Source organism: Anastrepha ludens, chromosome X (assembly GCF_028408465.1).
Source record: "Anastrepha ludens isolate Willacy chromosome X, idAnaLude1.1, whole genome shotgun sequence".
NCBI classification, from domain to species: domain Eukaryota; kingdom Metazoa; phylum Arthropoda; class Insecta; order Diptera; family Tephritidae; genus Anastrepha; species Anastrepha ludens.
The window spans coordinates 87,733,676-87,749,634 of record NC_071503.1 but is presented as its reverse complement, the minus strand read 5'-3'; the positions used below and the strand labels follow the sequence as shown (position 1 = coordinate 87,749,634).

At 40.5% G+C, this 15,959-nt stretch overlaps 1 protein-coding gene across 2 annotated transcripts; it reads left to right on the top strand.

Annotated features, from left to right (window-relative positions):
• Positions 1-9,309: 9,309 nt before the first annotated feature.
• Positions 9,310-15,674, top strand: LOC128869221 (uncharacterized). Of its 2 annotated transcripts, XM_054111748.1 has the most exons (3): positions 9,310-9,516; positions 12,885-13,129; positions 13,189-15,674. In XM_054111748.1, exon 3 carries the CDS (start codon positions 14,625-14,627, stop codon positions 15,669-15,671), a length of 1,047 nt encoding a protein of 348 aa, XP_053967723.1. In that variant the 5' UTR covers positions 9,310-9,516; positions 12,885-13,129; positions 13,189-14,624; the 3' UTR covers positions 15,672-15,674. The 2 variants fall into 2 exon arrangements, with proteins under 2 accessions (XP_053967723.1, XP_053967724.1); XM_054111749.1 differs by lacking the exon at positions 9,310-9,516 and having other exon boundaries at positions 9,539-13,129.
• Positions 15,675-15,959: the final 285 nt, after the last annotated feature.

The window sequence follows — 15,959 nt, the reverse complement described above, 5'->3', positions numbered from 1 at the left end:
TTCGAGGGAGCTAAGAGAAGTGGTCAAGTACGCAGAATCCAATAATCTGGGGCTAATAGTGGGCTGTGACGCAAATTCACAGAACATTGTGTGGGGAAGCAGCAAATGCAACCCCAGAGGTCTCAAGTTACTGGATTTTATCCTGTCATCCGATTTGGTCATCCAAAACACTGGTAACAAACCAACTTTTCTTACCAAAAGGAGACAAGAGGTGATTGATTTAACACTTACCAATAGGTCAGTTGGAAATCAAATCAACCGATGGCGAGTTTTGGAAGAGGACTCTCTTTCTGATCATCGTCTTATCGAATTCCGACTGGGAATTGACACAATATCAATACTTTCCGGTAGGAACCCTCGAAATGTGGACTGGGACAGGTATGGTGAGCTTGTAACAGAGCGATTACCAAACCTGAAAAAACTCAAATCAGCAGAAATGATTGAAGATGCTACTAAGAAATTAGAAGGTACTTTAATCAATTGCTTTGAGGAACTGTGTCCACTCAGGCAAAGCAGACAGGGGAAAGCGGTTCCTTGGTGGAACCCTGAACTGTCGAAGCTTCGTGTACGGTCCAGGAAACTTCTTAATAAGGCCTTGAAGACCAAAACAGAAGAGGACTGGGCCAATCATCGACTTACACAGAGAGAATATAAGAAAAAAGAACGGCTAGTCAAACTTGAATCCTATAGAAATTTCTGCAGTAACGTCGAAGAAATGAGGGAAACAGCGAGACTTTGTAAGGTCCTTCATTAAGACCGCTCAGTAAGGCTGGATTCCATTCGAAAACCCGATGGTTCATACACCATTTCCAAATCGGAAACGTTTAATGCTCTACTCGAAACCCATTTTCCGGGTAGTAGAACTCTCTCTGAAGCTGAGAGTGGCATGAACAATGACGGTGGCAACGGTGGAACCTCTAGGTACAGCTGGTATATTGCTAGTCGGATAGTGGCAAGGGAATCGATAAGGTTTTCCTTATCTTCCTTTGAGAACTTTAAGTCCCCTGGACCTGACGGAATATATCCAGTAATGCTTAAAAAAGGAGGAGACAGGCTGATTAAGGCCCTGAAAAGGATCTTCACAGCCTGTCTTGCATTTGGTTACATACCATCCCAATGGCGACGCGTAAGAGTAGTATTTATTCCAAAACCAGGAAAAGATGACTATTCCCTAGCAAAAAGTTTTAGACCAATCAGTTTGACATCGTTCATGTTGAAAAGTCTGGAACGAGTGGTGGAGAAACATATTCGAGTGGGGGTATTGCCGAGAAGTCCACTTAGTAGAAATCAACACGCTTACCAGAGTGGAAAATCATGTGAATCAGCCTTACACGATCTTGTTAGCAAGATTAAAGCTGGGCTGGAAGCTGACGAATACACAATGGGCGTGTTCGTGGACATTGAGGGGGCTTTTGATAATGCCACTTTCGGCTCGATATGTTCTTCTGCCGAACGACACGGAGTTAATCAAGCCATTATAAAATGGATATACTCCATGCTCTCTGAGAGGCTGTTAACCACTGGCGGGAGCGACGATGAGCAAATCACAGTCAGGGCCAAGCAAGTATGCCCCCAAGGGGTGTTCTTTCTCCGCTGCTGTGGTGCTTCGTCGTAGACTCCCTATTAGCGGAGATGCAGGAACTCGGCTTTCACGTCCAAGCATATGCGGACGACGTCTGTGCGCTAACATCGGATAAATCCTTAAGGAGGCTTTGCACGAAAGTGCAGAGGATTCTTGACAAAATCGATGATTGGTGCATGAGACAAGGTCTTTCCGTTAATCCGAACAAAACAACCATAGTCTTGTTTACGAGAAAACGGAAATTGGATGGACTCAGTCTTCCAACACTGAAAGGTGTGACACTTGGTCTTTCCAACAAAGTTAAATATCTAGGAGTAATCTTGGATAAGAAGCTGACTTGGGAGACACACGTTTCACTGAAGGTGAATCGTGCATTGAAGATTTTTCAGCAATGCCGTACAGCCTTTGGCAAAACTTGGGGTCTGAAACCAGCTGTGGTCCTATGGATATACACGGCACTTATCAGACCAATCATCACTTACGCTTCTGTGGTCTGGTGGCGACGGAGCATGGTTAAGTCCACAATCCGGGAACTATACAGGCAGCAAAGAAGTGTATGTTTATGCATCACGGGTGCCATGAGTACAACCTCTGGTGATGCCCTAAATGCTATGCTTAATTTGCTCCCCTGGATCTTAAGATACAACAGGAAGCAATAAAAGCAATGTGTAGACTCCAAATATGGTTTCTGGCACGAAGATGGAACTTCGGGACACAGAGAAATCTTTAAGTTGCTGTCGGAGCAGTATCCACTGTTTTTGGCACCTAAAGATGACCTGATACCCACAGTTTCATTCGGAAGGAAATTTGATGTCAGATTCCAGATGTCAGATTCCAGATGTCAGATGTCAGCAATCCAGAATGCATGCAGGGAGGTTTGACGGATATTTTCTTTACCGATGGGTCCAAGACTGATATAGGGTCTGGAGCCGGATGGTACTTAAACGATAGTAATAAGTATCACTATGCTATGGGGGGAATGGCAACTGTTTTCCAAACAGAAGTTTTTGCCATCCTAAAAGTAGCCGAATGGATAATCGAGAGGAGATGGAGCGGGAAACAGATTGGAGTCTTCAGTGACAGTCAGGCTGCATTGAAGGCCCTGGAGAACGCGAAGCAAAGATTGTTCAAGAATGTAAGAAGAAGCTTAATTCTGTCGCATGACAAAACAGGCTTGTACTTATATGGGTTCCGGGACACTCCGGGGCCAGAGCCAATAATCGGAATCAGTCCCGCAGGAATCAAGAATTGGATCAACGATTATGTAGGCAATCTACATAAAGAGCGATGGTCCGGTCTAGAACGCTGCAGAACTGCAAAGTGTTTTGTGACAAGTCCGAACAGAAAACTGTCAAACTTTCTACTAAAACTTAGAAGGAAAGACATTCGGTTGATGGTCGGCATCATTACAGGACACAACCCATGGGGTCAGCATATGACCACCATTGGAATCATCGAGGACCCGGTATGCCTGCCATGCTTGGAGGATGCGGATAGCACTGAGCACTTTCCCTGTGAGTGTCCTGCCTTTGCTAGAGCGCGACTACGGGTATTGGGTTCCGATGTCATGGGAATGAGTAATATTCGTTCTCTAAAACTGGAGGATATTTACAGATTTGCCAAAGAATCTGGAAAATTCTCACAGGACTAACTATCTCTATCTCTGTCTCTATTCTTTCCTATCTCTTTCTCTGATACTTTTCTCCCTCCTTCCTTGACTATCTACCCCCTTTCCAGAGCTTTAAATACAATGGGCTTTTTAGCCTGAGTGTTTTAGGAGCCACCAAATCTCCTGGTGCTCCTTGGCTCGACCTCTTCAAATTCAAATTCAACCTATACAGTGCTCACCGGGGCATCATTGCCAAGGGTCGCCTTTGCAGCCTTACCAGAGGCCCCCATGGAGACCTTTCCAGAGGCCGCCTTGACTACCTCACCAGAGGTCGTCTTGGAGGCTGACTGAAGTCGTCCTGGCTTGAAAAGAGAGGTGCTCTGACGTGCACCACTCGCCGTATTTGGCTTGACGATCGTGTCTTGGCTGGAGGCCAGAAGATCGTCTTCAGAGAGCGTGCCCAGCACTCGGTGTTTTCATTTAATCCTTCTTCTTTCTTTCCTTGTTTTAGATGCCATTGGCTTTTTGGTCCCACGAGTAGGCATGGAAGGGGTGGTCCGCCACGACAGACCCGGCATACTGTGATAAGGCACTTAATACAATTGACCTTACTTGGGCATCTGAGGGGATCGTTAGATACTTGTTATTCAGGCACTACCAGTCATGCAGCTCTTCGCTAAGCCACATGAATTGAACTTCGAAGTGCTCACACATCCCCGTATTCGCCAGATTTGGCTCCCAGCGGCTGCTGACTGTTTGAAGACTTAAATAAATGATCGCCGGTAAGAAATTCAGCTCGAATGAATATATTATTGCTGAAACTGAGGCCTATTTTGAGGCAAAAGATAAATCGTTCTACAAAAGCGGTAGCGAAATGTTAGAGCGGGGCTGGAATGATTCCGTTGTTGTTGATGGAAATTCTTCTTCCTCTTAATTGGCGCTATAACCGCTTACGCGATTTTGGCCGAGTTTTACAAAGCGCGCCAGTCGTTTCTTTCTCGTGCTAACCGGCGCCAATTGGACACACCAAGTGAAGCCAAGTCCTTCTCCACCTGATCTTTCCAACGCAGAGGAGGCCGCCCTCTTCCTCTGCTACCACCAGCTGATACCGCATCGAATACTTTCAAAGCCGGAGCGTTTGTATCCATTCGGACGACATGACCCAGCCAACGAAGCCGCTGGATATTTATTCGCTGCGCTATGTCTATGACGTCGTAAAGCTCATACAGCTCATCGTTCCATCGTCTGCGATGTTGTTGTTGTTGTTAACAGCATAGGTAGCCCTGTCAGTGTAGGCATATCATCGTTCGTCTTCGTCAAGCTCATCTAGGGGTAGGCCCAGGAAACATGCTGTTTCGACAGGTTGGGTCCAGAGGGAGAGGGGGGTTAGATGAGTCGGTTTAAGGGGGCATGTGAAGAGGTGGTTAGTGTCATGCGGGGTACCTTCACATGCCGGACATGTGTTTGGTATGTCGGGGTCGATTCTGGATATGTAGGAGTTTAACCTGCTACAGTATCCAGAACGCAGTTGTGCCAGTGTTACACGGGTCTCACGGGGAAGCTGGAGCTCTTCATCTGCATTAGGTGGTGGTTGGACTCCGATTACGGCATTCACAGGACGGGAGTTCAAGAAGGTGATAACGGTCTCCCGGTGAATGTCGTTTATAGACTGTCTAAATACTGGCCGGTCCAGTAGGTTACGGTCAGTCTTGTCCTGGATTTCGCCAGCGTAGTCTAGGAGGTGTCTCCTGACGTGCCTGGGAGGCGGCTCGGGCTCAAGCAGGTGTCTGCAGGGATGAGACCTACGGTAACATCCGAGCAGGAACTGCTTGCTGAGCAATTTGTTGTGCTCCACAACTGGGAGCATTTGTGCCTCGTTATGAAGGTGTTGAATGGGTGACATCAGGAGGCACCCGGTCGCTGTCCGAATGGCGGTATTTTGACAAGTCTGTAGCTTTGTCCACTGCGAATCACTAGTTCCAGGCGACCAGACAGGCGCAGCATAGTTAAGAACCGGCCGGCCAATTGCCTTAAATGTCGAAAGCAACAGTTCTTTGTCTTTGCCCCAAGTACTGCCGGCCAGCGATTTGAGGACCTTGTTGCGATTTTGGACTTTTGTGGCAATTGCGGTTGTATGCGCAGAGAAGGAGGGCAAGCTGTCAAAGGTTACGCCCAAAATTTTGGGGTTATTTACCGTCGGAACTGCTGTATCACCGACTTTTACCTTAAGGGACAGCTTGACCTCCTTTGTCCAGGTGGTAAAGAGGGTCGCCGTGGACTTGGTGGGGGAAAGTTGGAGATTTCTCGCAGTGAAAAAGCGAGAAAGGTCGGTGAGGTAGTTGTTCACTTTGGAACATAGGCCATCGATGTCATTGCCCGACGCCATGATCGTGCAGTCGTCAGCGTATGAGATCAGGGAAACTCCCGCTGGTGGTTGGGGGAGCTTCGAGATGTAGAAATTGAACAGCAAGGGAGAAAGGATACCACCCTGCGGTACGCCTTGCTTAATCTTTCTCTGCTTTGAAGTTTGATGTCGAAATATCACTGACGAGTGCCGACCGCTCAGATAGTTCGCGGACCACCTCTTCAGCCCTGGCGGGAGTGTCGACTGATAAATGTCATCTAGTAGCGTGGAATGGCGGACTGTATGGAAATTTTCAAGTCCAACGCTACTAGGACAGTCCTCTCGCAGGGGCGGTTTTGGTTAAGCCCGCGGTTTATCTGGGCGTTTATGGCGGTGAGTGCAGTGGTGGTGCTGTGCACTGCGGCAGCATGACCTTCCTCGTCGTACCAATTGTTTTTTCGGCCTTGCCGGAATCCGATTTCTTCTTCCTCATCGGTACGTAGAGAACGAGAAATGTTGCTCCATTGCTCATGCCGGTTTGTTGGGCAGTGCTCTCTGAGAGCAGGAGTGAGAGTCGAGTGGCGAATCTTCTGGCTGTCTGTTGTGATTGCAGCTTTTCGATGTCGAACATTCTTTGCGTAGGTAGATGTACGTTTTTTGCTGCACAGAGGCGGGTGCGCAGTTTGGCTGCAACAAGGTAGTGATCCGAGTCGATGTTCGGTCCTCGGATCGTACGTACATCTATTACACTAGAAGCGTGTCTTCCATCTATCACAACATGATCGATCTGGTTTCGTGTTTTTCGATCAGGAGACAGCCAGGTGGCTTGGTGAATCTTCTTATGCTGGAATCTGGTGCTACAGACTACCATGTTTCGGGCCCCGGCGAAGTCGATCAGCCTCTGTCCGTTGCCGAATGTTTCGTTGTGCAGGCTGAATTTTCCGACTGTGGGACCAAAAATTCCCTCCTTGCCCACCCTGGCGTTGAAGTCGCCAAGCACGATTTTTATGTCGTGGCGGGGGCAGCGCTCATAGGAACGTTCCAAGCGCTCATAGAAAGAATCCTTGGTCGCATCGTCCTTCTCTTCCGTCGGGGCGTGGGCGCAAATTAGCGATATGTTGAAAAAACGGGCTTTGATGCGGATTGTTGCGAGACGCTCGTCCACCGGAGTGAACGACAGTACTTGGCGACGAAGTCTCTCTCCCACAACAAATCTGACACCGAATTTGCGCTCCTTTACATGGCAGCTGTAGTAGACGTCGCAAGGCCCTATGGTTTTCTTACCTTGCCTCGTCCATCGCATCTCTTGAATGGCAGTGATGTCAGCCTTTACTCTCACGAGGACATCAACCAGCCGGGCAGAGGCACCTTCCCCATTAAGGGACCGGACATTCCAGGTGCATGCCCTCAAATCATAATCCTTAGGTCGTTTGCTGGGGTCGTCATCAGTATAGGCAGGTCTCATCCGAGGCTTTTTTACACTTTTCATTGGGGGCGATTTTTAAGTGGCGGGTCCCAAACCCAACGCACAACCAGCTATCCTGGAATGTTTCGCCTTCTCACGTTAGCTCACTCCCGAACGGATGTTTGGAAGCTACCCAGAGGATACGTGGGCTAATCCCGGCCGTTGTGAGCTGCTTGAACCATATGCAGAAGAATCGTCCTGGCCATTCCCAAGTGAATGGCGATCAGTAACTTTCCCCACTTGCGTGGACTTCTACACATGGAACCACCATTGATGGAAATTACGTTGATGAATAAAGCTAATTTTGAACAAAAAAAAGCGTGTTCTCTTTGTTAGACCCAGGACTTTTCAGCCTAGATGTTATGCACGTTTGTGAATACATTCAATTGGTCATAGTTTGATTCTTTATTTGCTGTTTTCCTTTATTTTAAAATCTGTAAGTTATGTACTTACTTACCAATCTTGGATAAACAAAAAATGTGATGCAATAAAATTACAAATGCACAGCTTGGTTTTATTGTTTGAAATATTTACATTTGCGTAATGCCAGCACTTGGCTTATATTAAACAAAGTATGTGTGTCTAAATACCTAGTTTTCAGTTTTTTTTAACTATATTCATGTGTATATATGAAAATAATTAAAGTAATGCTTTAAAAAATAATTTTATTACAAAAATGATAATCCTAAATGTAGTAAGGTTCTGAAAAAGCAAAATAAGGTATGCTAATCTACAATTAACTGAATATATTTAGATATAAAACAAACTAAGCTTTTGTATTAACCCTCCGTTGGGCACCCGGGTACGGGCAGACCTTTTTCGGCTTTGGGCTTGAATTTAACATATTTCTATTATAGCTAACGATTTGAGCTTCAAGGGAGCTTAGTAAAATTTGAATTTCTATCGATTTAAACTTTAGAAACTGATCCTCAAAAAGGACGAAAAAAAATTTTAAAAATTACACCTTCGGTTGTGCACCTCGGTTTTGGCTGGATCAGTATACCAATGTATCGAAATATGACCATTCTACCTTCTTCTATGCTATTCACTTCATAGTGAATCTATATTAAGACTCTCTTTTACGGTCAGTTAGCTTATATATATATATATATGTACTATATATAATTAGCACGTACTCCCTTTTTGTGGCATGTGACTTGATGTTGTTCCGCAAATGGAGGGACCTACAGTTTCAAGCCGACTCCGAATGGCAGATATTTTTTATGAGGAGCTTTTCCAAGGCAGAAATACACTGGGGGGTTTACCATTGCCTGCCGAGGGGCCACCGCTATTAGAAAAAACTTTTTTCTTCATTTTGGTCTTGCGCCGATTCGAACCCACATTCCAGAAGTATATCTTCGGTTTTTTACCAAAAATATGGAAGATTCTTGTAGAGGAGGTCCTGGGAAATAAGGAACATCGTAGATGTTTGTCTACAACAATACTTCGTTCTTGACTTTATATGTTTTTGAAAAATGTCTGTCTGTACATTTGTCTTTCGCTGTTTAAACTATACAGATCCCATACCGTCGCATTCTTCTCATACTTTTAAATTTTAAATCTCTTTCTATCTATCTAGCCACAGAACAGCGCTGTATCTATCTTTTGCTTGCAACATTATTAACAGTGTCGTCCTATTTCTAAGAAAGGATCCGATTTAATATGAAAGCACACTATGCCAACAATGCCCTTATTTCTCGTGCTATTCGAATTAATAGGAAATAGTTGGAAATCTATAAAAAAATTTATTTCAAGCATTCTAAATAATAAAGCGAATTAATCGAACGCATCGATAACACAGCTGTTGTCTATATTCTAGTTTCGATATCTATAGACACTGAACGGCAAGTCCCCCAGTGTATTTCTGATATGAAAATTATTCTAAAAACACCTGTCAGCCACGTCATAAATCTACACGTAAAAGCTTCGTTGTCATATACAAATTATTGTTTTAATATACTGATTGGCAGCACGGACCTTTTGGCAAAATAACTTATTTATTAAATGCTTTTGCTTTTTTATGATTTACTCTAAAATAGGGCATATTTAGACATTTAAAGAAAAATAATGCATATTCTTACTAAAAGTATAAATTTACTAATAAACCATCTATGTTCTCTCACAGAAATATGTATTTGTATTTTTATTTAATTTTTGCTGAGATATATTTTTGAACTGCAATTGATAACACAGAGTCCAAAGGGTAAGTTTTAATATAAGCTCTCTTCTTTTCGCCAAGTGTTAACAAATGGCGAATAGCTGAAGCAACTGTTATAAATGGGCATACTATATCTTGGCAACGCTGGAATAGAGCTGCCTTAAATTACATGTGTTTGTAAGATAGTGAGCTATACCAGTTTTACCTATGAGGTTAGTCATACACGCCAGCGGTATATCGTGCTCGTTAATTTTTTTTTTTGCCTTTCACGTGAAAATTGTTCGTTAGGTTAGTCGAACAGAGAGATAGTGAGCAGAGAAGTGGCGAACAAAAGCCTATAGTCAGAAATATCTAAGTGGTATATCATTAATTATTTAATTAATTAAAATATTTTAGAAAAATAAAACGTTACTTATTGGGAAGAAAAGTCATATGAGAAAAGACTATGATGATTGTTTTTAAAACTTGATGGATAAACGGTTTTTTGATATATGAATCTTTCATATTTTTAGTTATGACACTTTTGCTGATATTAAAATTTGTACAGTAAGTTAAAAGCAAATTCAAAAAGAAAAAGTCGCGATTCGAAAAAGGTCTCTTTTCAATTACAGTATACTCGTATTTCGAATATCACGACACATTTAAAAACATGAAATGCTTATCAATTGCAGTGCAGTGACATCCGTAACAAAAAAAGAGTTCTAACTGCTTTATTTCGAAGATTTACAATAACAAATATGACATAAAATTTTGCGTATTAGTAAGTGAGAAATTGAGATTGACAATGAGTCAGTTCCACATATTAACTCAAAATTGAGAAATATCAAGATATGTCTTTTTTGAAGAAAGTGCGCGATATTACTTAAGTGTTACGAAGTAATAATATTATATTTTCTTATATGTTTAAGCTTGCCTGTAAATGAATTGATGAAGAGCAAATATTGCAAGGAAATGACACTAATTGAACCAGAGATTTGTTTCATATAATGCTCACGTACTACTAGTATACTATAATCATATGTACCTACATACAAGTCTACATATTCAGTGTGTGTAATTACGGGGTGATAAGATTATGTGGATTTGGTTGATTTCACAGATTGAAATCACGTTAATTGTGTTCGAATAGAAAGTACGTTATTTGTGCAGAAGCGGGGAAAATAAATGTAATTTCCGTATTCCACAGTGACTCAAACGAAGTTGTTAATAACCGCAGATACATATGCACATATATATGTGAGTGAATAGCTCCATAAATATAATCGCGAATGAAATTAATTTGATTTTACATTAAGAAAGAAAATATATATTAAAAGGTCGCCGTAACCGAATGGGTTGGTGCGTGACTACCATTCGGAATTCAGAGAGAACGTAGGTTCGAATCTCGATTAAACACCAAAATTAAGAAAAACATTTTTCTAATAGCGGTCGCCCCTCGGCAGGCAATGGCAAACCTCTCAGTGTGTTTCCGTCATGAAAAAGCTCCTCATAAAAAGTATCTGCCGTTCGGAGTCGGCTTGAAACTGTAGGTCCCTCCATTTGTGGAACAACATCAAGACGTTCACCACAAATAGCAGGAGGAGTTCGTCCAAACACCCAAAAAGGGTGTGTACGCGCCAATTATATATATGTACAGGGTAGCCAATATTCGACGGACCCATCTGGCAACCCTGTATCTTTTGACAGAGACGTCAGATCGCTTAATGACACACTGCGTTGGAAGCGTCAGTCCAAGGAGATTTTTACCATTGAACAGTACACGCCACGCAAGCGCTCCCAAATTGTTGAAATTTACATTCAACAAAAGAAGTCAATTTGAAAACTCAGCGTGCGTGTAAAAAATTAAATAATATGAAAAGTGCGTCTTCTAAGAACACCATTAGACGTTTGTACGAAAGGTTTTCGACTGGTGATGCGACCAAGGGGATCGGATGAGAATATTGCTCTTGTGCGGGCCAGTGTTGAGACGTCGCCAAGGACATCCCAAAATCGGCGTTCACAGCAGTTGGGCATTGCTCGGATCACTTTACAACGAATTATCCGCATTGATTTGCATTTTCCCGTATAAGATTCAATTGACGCAAAGATTGTTGCCTGCGGACAAGCCTCGCCGATTGGAATGGGCCCAAAAAACACATGGGTCCGTCGAATATGAGCAACCCTGTATATATATACCCTACGATCAAAAAATACCGAGAATGAGATGTTGACTGTTTTCTTCAATTGCCAAGGCGTAATGCATCATGGGTACCTTCCATCGGACCGTACAGTCAATAAAGAATATTATTTATCCGTTTTGAAGCGTTTTAAAGATGGTGTGCGGCGTAAACGGCTGGAAATTGTGCTAGATTATTTGACCAAACACCAAGTAAATACATTCGTGCAAGCACTGGTCCCGTGCGACTTCTTTTTGTTTCCCAAAGTAAAGTTACCACTTCGTGTAAAGAGATTTCATTCGATATAGGAGATTAAAGAGAATGCGACGAAGGAGCTGAAGGCCATCCCTTCACCGGCGTACCAGGGGTGCATGGAGGACTGGGTTAAACGATGGCACATGTGTGTCGCTTCGGACGGGCCATATTTTGAAGAAGATAAAATAAATTTGCCAGAAATTTAACTCTGTTTTGTTTTATTTAAACATTACCGGTACTTTCTGATCATAGGGTATATATTATATATATATAATATACATATATATATATATTAATCTTACCGCTTTCCGCGGAATTTTTATTTTGAAATATTTATCCAAATAATTGGAGGGGACATATTATTGTATCGCTAAACTTTGGTGTGCAAATGAAATACCTAAGGTTTTATGCTGCTATGTTTTATATGAAAGCTTTTGCATGGCAGAAAAATACTCTCAGAAGTTTCCTGTTGCCTGCGGGGGGGAAACCATAATTAGAAGCAAATGTACGGATAAAATATAATACAGAAAAGCATGTCCGATGTGTTTATGATATTAGCAATGTCTCCCGAGCTTATATTTTCTATATATTGTACAAGTTGATGATACGAATTGTAATGTATTCTCTTTCAACTTTTAAATACCTGTATTCGTATATAATTGAGTGTTGTCAAATAAAAATCCATTGAAGTTTGTTTGTGGCTGGAAAACTTATTTCTCCGGTCTACAATCAAGGCCTTCCTACTGGTATTTGGTGTCAGTTCTTTATTAGCTCTAAGCACACGGTTTTGTTTTGGTGTAAATGCTAATAAAAAATATTGTTGTCTATGTCATTAGTTTTCACCAAACGTGTAAACATGCAATATTTTTTCATCTTCATTTGTAGACGTTTCAATTAAATGAACAACACCCAACGAAACTGCTGATTGTTTGTTAAACATATAATACTAAAAATAAATAAAAGTTACTGTAGGGCAAGTTTTTATGCCAATATATATATTAGTAAATTTTATTAGCCGCCGTTACGGGGGATTTGTAAGCTTAGAAATAAAAAAATATTTTTATTTGTGTACCCAACCGTTTTACCTTTCGTTTTGTTCAAGGCGAATCCATTCAAGGTGGTAGCAGTAGTACACATACAAAATTTTAATGTTTTAGTTTTTGTAATTTGGTGGTTTGAGTTTAAAAGTTTCAATCAGACTGTAAGCAAACAAGCGAAATAGTGACAAAAGAACAGATCAATTTGCCATTGAAACCACCAAATAGCAAGCAAAAAAGAGAAAACAAATTAGCTTTTATACTGTAGTACATTCCAGGGGCTCATTCACAAAAGTCTGGGTTTACTTTATAACGCTATTAATCTAGACTCGAATCGCCAGATCCGTGAACGGACAATTCACGTCTCTGGCAATAAAAATAAGAATCAGTCCCACGCCGAGCAGCTAGTACGAAAAGTTAAGGTTTGGATCGTCACATCCGTGATCGTACACATCGTAACTGAAATATTCATGTTTCGGATAAAGAAAACTTTAACCAAAAAATTTCAGTTACTGAAATTTTTGTAAGTAAATAAAAATTGTAAATAAATTCATTGTTAAATTAATTGAAATTTTTTCATAGACTTTGCTTGGAGATATTCCAAGGAGGTGGACACTTTCTACTGAGTGACTGCTAATGGTAGAACAGTAGACACTGCTTTGCCGTCTGACTATTACAAATTTCATTTTTCCAAAATATATTGGAAACGCTCTTTTGTCAAGCGAAAAAGCTTTAAAAATATGTAATGAATGTTTTATAAATAAACTTTCTATAATAAAATGCTTACGATGGACAATGGACTAATCCCTCAGCTGCCTCCTTATTATGCTTTGATATCGTTCGCCATCAGCTTAACTTAAATAGAAAAACAAATTCGGTACATGTTAGATTTAGCTTAACACAAGCCTTTTTTTTTATTATTTTGACAACTCTACATTTATTGTGAAGACAAACACAACCCAAAAAATAGATGACGATCCGTTGGAGATAAAACGGTTGATTGTTCACGTAATTTTGTTTCATCCGTCGCCGATACGATCATGAATGTGAAGATTCGATTTCAGGTCTTATATTGTTATGCGCTTTCAACTCAAACCGGCTATATAAACTCCAGTATGACATCTTGTGTTATTGTTTTCAACGTAATTTGCTAAATTTCCTAGTGTGGGATGAAAAAAAATATAGGTATTATTTCACTTATCAACAGTGGGGACAAATGTTTGAGTATGTTTTATCCCATAGAGTACACAATTTCATTTGTCATGATACAAAAATGAGTAATACTACAATAATCTTGCATCATAACTCTAATAACGGGTGATTTTTTAGCTATTATCTTTTTAAACAGTTGGTTTAAACAGCTGACGCACGTTTCGTGCTTGTTTCACTGTCAAACATCTTCAGTTTGGTCTATAATTTAACCATGATTCGTCTTACAAAGTTAAGAAAGTTTATCGCGCGAGTTATGAGTTATGTTATTATGTACCCTGTATTTATTAAGGTATTTACTAATGTATGTATGTATTATATTATTCAACGGCTTAACATAGCTGTACACATTCCTTCCAATATCTATGTACATAAAAGCATCGAGATCACGCCACTGTTGGCTGTCCGATAATAGTTATATGTTTCACAACTTCCCTTTTATGATTCATGTACTATGCTAGTTAATGACATTAAATATGAGTCGATGTAGTTTGGTTTTTTTAGTTGAGTGAAATGAATAAAGTCATGAAAAAATTAAATTTCTTTGAAATATAAAATTTCTTTGAAAAACAAAATTTTCTTTGAAAAAATAAAAGAAAATTTAAGTGGCGCAGTCGGTAGGATTCCTATTTTTGTTTAAAAGGAATCCAGTGAAACGAAACGAAAACTCTAAAATAATTTTATACCGAAAAAAGACACACTGCTGGTTAATAAAAACAAAAGGCGTATTTTTTTTCCAAGTATGCAACGAAGTTAGTTAAAACAAAAATTTAGTAACTAACACAGAAACAACACTGTGACAATATTATATGAAAAGTCAGGAGAAACGCCAACAAATTTTTGAGAAAAACCGTAAAATGACGGAGGGTAATCAAAGTACCATCGAACAGTGTCTAGCGGCTTTGACGCAGCTCGTAGTAGCGAATCATCAACCCATATCATGGAGGAGTAAAATAGAAAAGGAAATTCGGTATTTGCCGGAGTTCCGAGGAGAAGCAGGTACTCTGCCATCCTTTATAGAAGCTGTTAACAGAGCCCTTGCAGATTTCCCGTCAAGTTGTGATGACGTTTACAAAATAATTTTCAACCTGAAGGTTCAGGGCATGGCCAAAAATATACTATCCGTGAGCCCCCCTTCGACGTGGGATGAATGCAAGCAGCGGCTAAAGAAGCATTATCGAGCGTCCAGAAATCAAATGGAAATAACGAGTATCATCAATAATCTTAAAGTAAGAAGTATAAAAGATCTAGATTATAGAATTACTAAAATATTAGAGTATATAAGCGAACTTGCACTGTTTGAAGATGATTCCGAAACTGTAACTAATATATTTAGTGGCATGCTTGTACAAAGAACAAAAGAATTAGTTTCAGGTCCTCTTGCATTCGCAATTATGAAAAAACTAAAAATTCAAGAAGTTAGAGAAATTGTGGTTTCTTTTGTAGGTCAAGACGAGGGTAATTTAAAAAGTAGTCTACTTCTAAAGCATACAATAAATAATACTGAATGTCATTCAAAATATTACCAAAATCAAAATTACTACTCAGATCGTAATAGTCGCTACGAAAATGAAAAACCAAAACAGTTACAACAAAACACAAGCAAATACGATCGAGAAACTAGACATCATACTAATAGTCCACAACAGCATTCATATAATACTAGATCATACCACAATAACAATTATAACCGAAATCGTCACGATGTAACAAATAGCAGCAATGAACCATTGAGACAAGACAGCGATAGTACTCGTAGGCAACAATATAGGCAAAGCGAACCGATGGAGGTAGATGTTATCAGCCAAACCCCATTTGAAACAAATACAACTGAAGACATTTTTTTTATCAACTAGCCTCGGACCGTAATAAAATATTACTTAAACTAACAATCGAAAACCAAGAATATCTTGCGTTATTAGATACAGGGTTCACTGTAAGTTTACTAAATACCAACAAAATAGGAGAAAATAAATACAAAATATTAACAGAAACCACAACACCATTAAATACGATAGAGGGTAGAGTGCGTAAATTTAACAAAACAGTGTCTACTAAATGCCCAAAAGAGTTTCAATACCCCTGCAATTCTAGAATGAAATGGCTTGCGATATCAATGGATAAGCCATATGACCTTTTATTAG

Bases quoted from the DNA above. Each gene is read 5' to 3' on its own strand.
- LOC128869221 (XM_054111748.1), top strand. From the start codon at position 14,625: ATGAAAAGTCAGGAGAAACGCCAACAAATTTTTGAGAAAAACCGTAAA.